The sequence below is a fragment of the Barbus barbus genome (genome assembly GCF_936440315.1).
Source record: "Barbus barbus genome assembly, chromosome: 19".
In the NCBI taxonomy this organism is placed as follows: Eukaryota; Metazoa; Chordata; class Actinopteri; order Cypriniformes; family Cyprinidae; genus Barbus; species Barbus barbus.
This window is the reverse complement of record NC_136747.1, coordinates 25249435-25258982: the sequence shown is the minus strand read 5'-3', so window position 1 is coordinate 25258982 and position 9548 is coordinate 25249435. Positions and strand designations below refer to the sequence as shown.

General features: G+C 39.6%; 1 protein-coding gene across 2 annotated transcripts; it reads right to left on the bottom strand.

Annotated features, from left to right (window-relative positions):
* Positions 1–4973: 4973 nt before the first annotated feature.
* On the bottom strand, positions 4974–8958 carry LOC306885676 (uncharacterized protein). Of its 2 annotated transcripts, XM_079442361.1 has the most exons (3): positions 8713–8958; positions 8570–8617; positions 4974–6748 (listed from the first exon to the last, which is right to left on the bottom strand). In XM_079442361.1, exon 3 carries the CDS (start codon positions 6590–6592, stop codon positions 5093–5095), a length of 1500 nt encoding a protein of 499 aa, XP_079298487.1. In that variant the 5' UTR covers positions 6593–6748; positions 8570–8617; positions 8713–8958; the 3' UTR covers positions 4974–5092. The 2 variants fall into 2 exon arrangements, with proteins under 2 accessions (XP_079298487.1, XP_079298486.1); XM_079442360.1 differs by lacking the exon at positions 8570–8617 and having other exon boundaries at positions 8713–8940.
* Between the last annotated feature and the right edge of the window lie 590 nt (positions 8959–9548).

The following is a 9548-nucleotide window of genomic DNA, read 5'->3' as shown; positions in this document are numbered from 1 at the left end:
AACTTACATATTTGGAAAATACTGTATTCTAATCACTTCTGGCATATTTTAGCCGACAGGATGGACATGTTAAGCTTTGGCAAAGCAAGTAAGCAGGGCCGTAGCTGGGGTTTGTAGCAGTGGGCCATGTTTGATATGGTTTAATTTGTATGTTCGTTCTATTTATTGCTATTTACACAATATTTAAGTTTTTTTTTTTTTTGTAAGTTTGTAGGTGTCCATGTACAGAAACCAAATAATCAAATGTAAAATAGCACTGCATAGTCTTCACCGTAAAAATGAAATATACAGTCAAGCCAAAATTTATTAAGACACCTTCAGCATATAATGTCAGCTAACTTTGATAGAAAGGTATGTAATGGATTACAAAAATTCAAACTGTTAGCATGACAATATTTACACAACTATCAATACTTTGTTGACCAATTACCAAGCAATGCTTAATTTTGGCTCAAATGCGGGTAAAAAAATCACTAGCCAATTTGGTGGTTACTTTTCGTAAGTTATGTTCACTTATTAATGTCTTGGGGAAGTCCATGCAAGCCAAGTCTGCGCAGGTTTAACGCAAATACTGAAATGAGACAGCATGACATTATCAAGTATTTGCAAAAACCAAACAAAACACACCTACAGAGTGCACGCATACACAACATGATTAAGTCTGGTTAGACTAACTAATATGCATTCAAAATAATCACATAATTCAAGATAAGGGGGCAGAAATTGTATTTATATCAATTCATATAGATAATCAATATCACACAAAGAGTACGTTTAAAAAAAAAAATCTGGTTACAAATGTGATATTGATTTTATACAACAGTTCAATAATCAATAAGTTAATATCAAGAGACTGTCTGTTCTTGCTCTATTTCTCCAACAAGAATTATTCCAAACAGCCACAGGGCTGTTTTGCATCTCTGAGAAACATGATGGTGTTTTGTTCCTGAATGATTCAACGGTTTCAATGATTCGGTTCAATCGCAACGACTCAGTCTGCTGCCACCTGCTGGCGGTTTTACTTTCACATTTAAAGTATTTTTTAATTTTTTAAATAATTTCAAATATCAGTATTCAACATTTCATGTTTAAAATATCAACACATTATTTATGCATTTGTAACTGCAGGTTATCATGTGTAAATGCATCTAAATGCCACTTCAGATGCATCTTCGGTAAAGATGGATTTTCTTGATACTGATTTCATTTGTTTAGTAACAGCCTAAATGTATTATTATAAGTGACTGATTAAATGTAAGAATTTGACTCAAGAATAACAAAAACTTTAGGAGTCAGCTGACCACAGTAGTCCTTAAGATATCAGCACAATAACACATTCAGCAAAATATTGTCTAATTATCTTTATCGATACAATCCCAGAAAATACTGAGAGCTCGGTTCGGTCTTGCTGTCTGTGAGACGGGGCTCTCTGCATGTGAACCGAACACAGCGCGCAAGTACTCATTTGAGCTTTTCCAAGCCTTTTGTTTGAATGCTTTAAACTCTTTTGAATGTTTAAATTGGCAAGGCCTAAAATACACGTCCCCCCCCCGCTCCCCCTCAGCCGTGGGCCCCTATAATCATCACTACCTTTCACTCCACAAGCAAACTCAATATTTGCAAAGTCGGTAAGTGTATGATGCCTAGTTTTGTAAAAATCTGTTCAGATTTTAAAAGTCGTATAGTGTATTCCAGCCTTAACTTACCTCAGCCGTTGAAATTCCACTAAAGAGACAAAAAAAATAAAACAATTTGTTGTCCTGATGTCACTAAAGAGGATGGCCTTTTCCTTAAGGGGTGGATTCCCCAATGCAAAGGGTGGACAACCATTCTAGGGACATGGACATTTTTATTACCATATGATCAATACATTCAAACAGTAATTTCTTATTTAACAAAATATTAATATGACAACAAAATTTTATGATTTGACAATGACATCTCAGAATTCAGTAATGAAAACTGAAAATTGAGTGTTTAATCTAATTATTATACATTACTGACACTCTATCTTCCAATTTGATACTGTTAAGTGCTTTGACACAATATGTATTGTTAAAAGCGCTATATAAATAAAGGTGACTTGACAATATTCTATTATCATTCAAATTTAATGAGCAGTGCATGAGACATAGCAAAATAGCACGCATCCTTTTATTTAAAAAAAAAGAAAAAATCTATAAAAAATTTATCTAGAGCCAAGTAATGCTTTTGTTATGAATATAAAAACTTAGCCTAATAACACACCCTTTCATAGTCAATTTTATATTAAGTTATCATTGCAAATGAGCTATTCATCTAAAAGACATCAAAAGGCACACTACAGTGATATTGACCCTTATGAGCAGATGTGTATGCCAAATTATTACCCCCCTCGTTGAAATCACTACTTGATTGCCTAATCCTAACCCCTCCCCCACACCTAACCCTAAACCTACCAATACTAGGGGGGTAATAATCTGGCGGGGGTCAGAATTCGGCACTACACCGGAGACCTGTAAATGGGAGGGACTTACGCCGCAAGTAGGTTGGGTTTGGTGTAGACCAGTGCTTCCCAAACCTGTCCTGCACATTTTGTATGTCTCCCTCATCTAACACACCTGATTCCACTCATCAGCTCATTAGTAGAGACTGCAAGAACTAAATTGGGTGTGTCTGATTAGGGAGACATACAAAATGTGCAGGACAGGGGGTCCTCCAAGACAGGTTTGGGAAGCACTGGTGTAGACGATATTAACAAATCCCACCCATTTGCAGCTGGCTCCGACCTCCGATTATACCTAACGACAAACCTCTAATGATGAGGTGACAGCGTGAGTTGACTGGTGGCTGACCTAAAAATCCCAGATATGAAAATTATATTGAGACGGTGGCATCCTACAAAAGTTATTAACTGTTTTCACCTCTTTTGGAAATCAAATATCACTTTTAGGTCAATATTAAACATTTAAATGGCAGCTTGTAGAGTAAAAACACCTTATAGTTAACTTCAGTATAAGCTTCAATAAGCCTCGTGGCATTCACGGTTGCAAAATACCATAAATTTCAGCCAGCACTGAATACAGATATGACTCAGAAAACCATGCTAGGCAAAACACAGCTTGAAGTCATTCCGGTTTGTACGCAACAACTCCTCAAAGATGCATTTAGTTCACTAACTACATGGATAATTACCCTGGACCAGCTGGGAGTTTGTGTTTTTGTATTATCAGTCCACATCCTTAAACATAAAGCTACTGGCAAGTCATTTCACTGTTCCCTACACGTCTGAATCATTTAGCATTAATGAAGCTGAAGTACTTACACAAGCCACGCACGGCCAATAAAAACTGCCTGTAAAATAAAAAATAACCATATGTTGATTTTTACTTGACTTAAAAGATGTCAACATCCTTGCTGCCGCAATCTGTCATTTTAACCTACGCACAGCTGGGAAAATAAGGAGCCAGATCTTTTCAGTTTGTGCTAAGTTTACTTTAGCCTACTTTAGACCGGCTCCCTTGTGAAAGAGTAGACTATTGGGACAGCAATTAGGTGATAACCATCCATAATAACTATTTGGAGTCAAACAAAACAAGTTCAGTGATTCTCACAGGACCTGCAAATATCATCAGTGCTGGAGATAAAACATGAGCAGAATTACATTCAGATAAATAGATCAATGCAGCAAATTAATATGTATGGGGAGAGAGACATAATTCTAACTGTTAAATTCTTGGATGAATACTTTTTGCTTTTATTTATACTCAAACATCCAATTTGCCAATTTCTGAACTCCAAATAACTCCACAGTTGAGAACATTTTTTACAGCTATTAAACTTTACTTTGAGTCGCTGATTAACTACTTTTAAAACCCAATTTGATTGAAAACACATGTGCATTCCCCGTTTCTCTGTAACAAACACCTCTGTTTAAGAAATTCCACAGAGATGATTGAGCTAGTCAACAAATTGTTCTAAACATTTTATGACTCATAAGAATGACATGTAAATATAAAAATCACAAAATGTTTAAACAGCAACTGAGACCTAATAAGTGAGAAAGAAGCTACGTTCTTCAACCACTTCCATTCATCTACATCCATATAATCCAGTTTTTACTGGATTGGAGGTATACCAAAACCTACAGGTGCAGAAGTTGTTTAATTGATGCCGTTTGAACATTCAGCCGCACGAGTCAAAGATGAGATACTCAATAAATCCCAAAACAGCCACACTTAAACAATCATAAAGTTACTTATGACTAAGCAGGAAACACACACCAGCCTTAAAATGAAAACCTTGTCATATGCTCACCCTCCAGTTTTTCCAAACCTGTATGAGTTTCTTTTTTCTGATACCTTGAAGAATGTTGGTGACCAAAACGTTGATGGCAGCCATTGACTTCCATTCAAAATATCTTTTTGTGTTTAACAGAAGAATATAGGTTCAGAAATACAGGTTTGGAACAACTTGAAAGTGGGTAAATTATAAAAGAATTTTCATTTTTGGGTTAACTATCCCTTTTATAATAAGTATTCCATCTATTTTGTTAACAGATACACTAATTAAATCAAAACTGCATCGACCATTTTGCATTTTTATTTGTCAGCCACTGTGGTAAATAAAGGCATGGGTGAGAAACGTCTTCAAATGCACAATGGAAATACAGGAACTCAATGAATTCTAAATTAAAAAGCAAAAAAATAAAAACAGCAGCAGATTTTTTGTTGTTGTTTTTTTTACATTAGTTTCTTTAATAATTCATTCCAGTACATGGTTTAAGAATTACATATTATCAATAAACGTGTACACTGAGTATTTTTACTGGAGGAAAGAAACTAGAATGGCACTCACTACGACACAGATCAGACAAGATACAAAGACTCTCTGTAAGCTCACTGATCCCAAACATAGACACTTTCATAAGAGAAAAATCAGTCACAACTGTACCCAAAAGAAGATATTAAGAAAAGAAGAGGAGACGTAAGGTATGAAAACATAATGAAACATATATATTTTATAATATATTTATATATATATTGTAGCTTTTATAAAAAAAAAAAAAAAAAAAAAAAAGGAGTAATACTTTTGAGACGTAATGAGGTTTCTTTTAGCTACTATCGTTACTGCGACTGCTGCCACTGCTAAGATCGGGCCGTTCTTTTTTGTGAATCTGCTCGTGTGCTTTGAGATGACCTGATTGGCTGAAATTCTTCCCGCACTGTTGGCAAGTGTATGGCCGTTCACCCGTGTGAATTTGCTGGTGTGCTTTAAGATGTCCCAAGCGACCGAAACTTTTGCCGCACTGGGTGCAGCCGAACGGTTTTTCCCCGGAGTGAATCTTCTCGTGCGTTTTGAGGACCCCTGAATTGCTGAAAGTTTTGCCACACTGGGAGCAGCTGTAGGGCTTCTCGCCCGTGTGGATTTGCTGGTGATTGCGGTAACTCGTCTCTTTAGTGAAGCTCTTGCCGCACAGCGAACAGCAGAAGGGCCGCTCTCCTGTGTGGCTCAACTGGTGGGCTTTGAGTTCCTTCGTTTGGCCGAAGCTCTTACCGCACTCGGCACAACTGAACGGCTTCTCGCCCGTGTGCAGCCGCTGGTGCGAGCGGAGGTCGTCCGCTTTGGTGAAACCTTTCGGGCAGTGCGCGCAAGTGTAAGGTTTTTGCCCCGTGTGGATGAGCTGGTGCCTTTTCAAGTTACCGGCCTGCCCGAAGCTCTTCCCGCATTGGGAGCATGTGTAAGGCCTCTCGCCGGTATGGATGCGTTGGTGGGTTTTCAGGTTACCCAGAGTGCTGAAGTTCTTCCCGCACTGAGTGCAAGAGAACGGCTTCTCTCCTGTGAGGTTGCGAGGTTTGCGTGGTGTCGGCGCATGGCCTTTTGTGCTGGTTTGGTTGTGCGCGGCAGTCGCTTTGCTCGCCTGGACAGACGTCAGTTCGTAAAGGTTTCCCGACTGGAAATCCGAGTCCATTTTCCCCATGCCGTCGATGACGGTTTCGGGCCGGAGCTTGTTGAGTTCGGTGCGCAGCTCCGCCATGTGAATGGACTCCAAGCCGTTCATCTCAGTCTTGATGTGGCTGGACATGAGGTTGGGTTCGTACTCGGTCTTGATGGCTCCGAGCTCGCTGGCGTAATAGCTGTGGAGGTCCGAATGTTGCTCCGACTTGATGTACTCCAAGCTGTCCGAGACGTGAGTGATGTAGTCGAACACCAGACTGGGTTCGTAGTGTGACTTGTAGGAGTCCAGCTCCGTGCTGTGGAAGGAATGGAGGTCGCTGTGGTGCTCCGATTTGATGTAGTCCAGGCCGCTGATCTCCATCTTGATCTGTTCAGAGCCCAGCTCGGCCGTGCTCAGGGGCTGGATCACGGACAGGTCCACCGTGCAGATGGGGTCGAGGTCAGGCTCGCTTTTGATGCACGACAGCATAGCCATGGGCTCCACGATCTCGGAGGCCAGCGAGCTGAGCGTCGGCGTGCTACATTCTGAGGACAGCATGGTCAGGGTCGGTGTGGTGCACTCTGCTTCTAAAGGGTCAAGTGGGGGCGGCGTGCCGCACTCCGACACCAAATTGTTTAGTCCTAAAGTGATGCATTCTGTCTCCAACTCTGCCATCCTGGTGGAAACTACTCCACCGCCTGACAGAAGCGGCTGATATGAGTATTATACCTTACTTTCACACAGATAGAAGCGGGGTTCCTGAGTGGGGATTGTCACCGCTGCCGCGACAACTTCTGCCTGGGTTAGGAACAACGATGATTCCCCTGGCTCCTGGATGAGGAAATAAGAGACAAAAACAACTCAATACATAGCATTTAAACACCAAATGAATGCTGCTTTATTTAGATACAAAATCATAAAAACTTTGCAAACCATTTTAAATGATGGAACCCAATTTTGATTAGTCTAGTAATTTAAGAAATTTAGTAAAAGAAAAAGACCTGTTGCTTTTTCTGTGGAGGGTGAAAATTAAATCAAATCACAATTTAATATTTTTTAAAAGCAGACTTGACACTTATTTTAATTGGCATTTGAACAAATTTGTAATTTTGGGTATAATACGATTTGCTTTTAGTATGGTCTTTTCTATGTAATGTTTTATGTATTTTTTTTCCCTTCCATTCAACGCTTTGGTCTTTTGTGGTAGTTTTTAATGTGCTTTATTAATACAGATTGGGTTGAATTGAGACTTGGTGGACAATTTCTTATTTCTCCCTCCTATTCATTTCCAAACAAACAAAGATGTTTTTTTAACACCAACGCAACATTGGGTGTGTAATTGACGCTTTTATCAGTGAATTTTATCATATGCTGGGATATATAGTCTGGTCACACATGTCTGTTTTATCACAAACCAACTAAATAGTATTTTCTGACTAACTTTATTGCTATTTTTCATAAACAATAAACAAATGCATGCATGCACTGTATCATTAACATTCGCAATCACAGCTTATGAAGCAATTTGTTTTCATCATTATAGTTTAACTGAAAAGCTTCAGTTTTCCATTGATAATTATGACGGCATTCATATGCACTGATCTCACAAATGTAGACATTCCAATATGGCTTGAATGGAGCTTGTGCAAGAGCTGTCAAAACGAAAAAGTTAGCATTTCGAGTAATGCTCCATTAAAGCTGATTGACATAATTTGTTATTTTGCATGCACTTCAAAAGTCATTTCAAAATGGCTGTTGTTTGCATGGCTTGAATGCATGTGACAAACATATTTATGCAAAACACGAAATTACACAAACTCTTTGTATAATTTTGCTCTACCGAACACTAATAAATTCTTACAGCATGTATCATATATGAAAGAGAACAATAACCTGACATAAACGTCTACACATCAAGATGTCAAAGTCAGTCTGACACATTGCAGAAGCATTACAACCAGATGTTCCCATCATAATTTATTATTACAGAGTCGCACAAAATAAAAATACCATGCAAATTTGTGAGGGAATAAAACAAAAGCGCAGGATTCAAGCTTGTGTGTGTAGAATTACAACGTTGTGGCATTTGTGTAATTGCCTTGAAAGTACACATTTAATGCCGAGCAAAACAAAAATAAAATAGATAAACTTGACGTAAATGTGCGTTGTAAAAGGCTGGTCGATTTTACTGGAAATCACTAAAGCAACTAGTCAAGGTAGCTTCGCTAGTTCGCCACGCATCATGCACTTTTCTGCTGCCTTTCTTGAATCTGGCGGCGTTTTTGCACACAATAAATCTTTTGCCTTTTTTTTCTTACGAGAGAACGTTTTAATCCACGACGTGCGGGAACGGAGACCGTGCGATACAAACACAGAACGGGTTGCGAATAGCGGGTATGTCGGCATGCAGGGCGCGTTTCGGTGTTTCCAGCGGTGGTGATGAAGAACATACAAAGGCAGGAGGGTAAAAATGCCACAGCTTCAGCGTGCGCGAGCCAGTGGCCATCTTGTTTGTAGCTGAACGTCGCTGCATCAGCCAACTGAACGATCCGCTGAGGGAAAGTTGAGCCAGCTGCAACTTTTGAACGCAAACATCGACTTGTTCACCTTTGCATAACAATGCAAAACGCTCGCTGCGATAGAAGCGCTTACGCGGGGAGTTGCATGACTTGCGCGGTTCACGCACGCTCTCATCACCACCTAGACAGGAGGAGGAAAAAAGGATGAAAATAGCAGAACGCGAATAAAACCGCTCGGGAGAAGGCCTCGGCGATTTTTTTGGTTTTTTTTTTTACCTGTTCATTGCTTTTTTTTTTTTTGCGGCCGTCAACGCGCCGTAAGCGGAACCCACATCAAACCCCTGCCGGACCCGCCACGTCCACCTCGGCCCCAGCGTCCAGCAACCTCCCTGTCGCTCACACTCCTTCTCTCTCGCTCTCTCCTCCCTCTCATTGACTAATTCCGCTTCGTTTTCACTCCCGTTGTCGCTTTCCTCCGGGTTTCAGCCGTTGCACTTCCGTCGTAAAAATGTAAATGCGCGCGCAGCGGGACCGTGCGCTGAGCTGCTACTTTGTTTACTTCCTACAAATGCTCGTTTTCGTGCGTGTTATTCGAGGACGAGGCTGAGATGAATACAATACACATCTGCACAGACTTACAAAATGTGTTTCGTTTGACCAGATGTGTCGTTCCTTCTCTGGCTAATTTAATGCTATCATCATGCATCATCTGAAGGAAGAGACACATCAGCAGTTATTCATAACAAAAGCTCTGGCCTGGAGAGGAGAATCACATGCTCTGGCACTCCACAGATGTTATGGATAGTGCATGATTGTTATTAATCGATGATATGTAAATGACCTGCATTCCATTGCACAGGACAAAGGGGTTATAACAACAAAAATTCAAATTGAGTGTCAATTCTCTTTATGCATAATAGTACATATGTGAAATGTAACCACTGATAACATGTGAAACGAAATTAAAATAAAATGCTTAGGACTATGATATGAAAATAAGATGCATAATGTAAAATAATCTACACAAACTATTTCACTTTATTGTATTTTTACATTATTTGTTATTTATGTAGCCTTCTTGATCCAAAATTGAATTCAAATGTAGGTCTCGA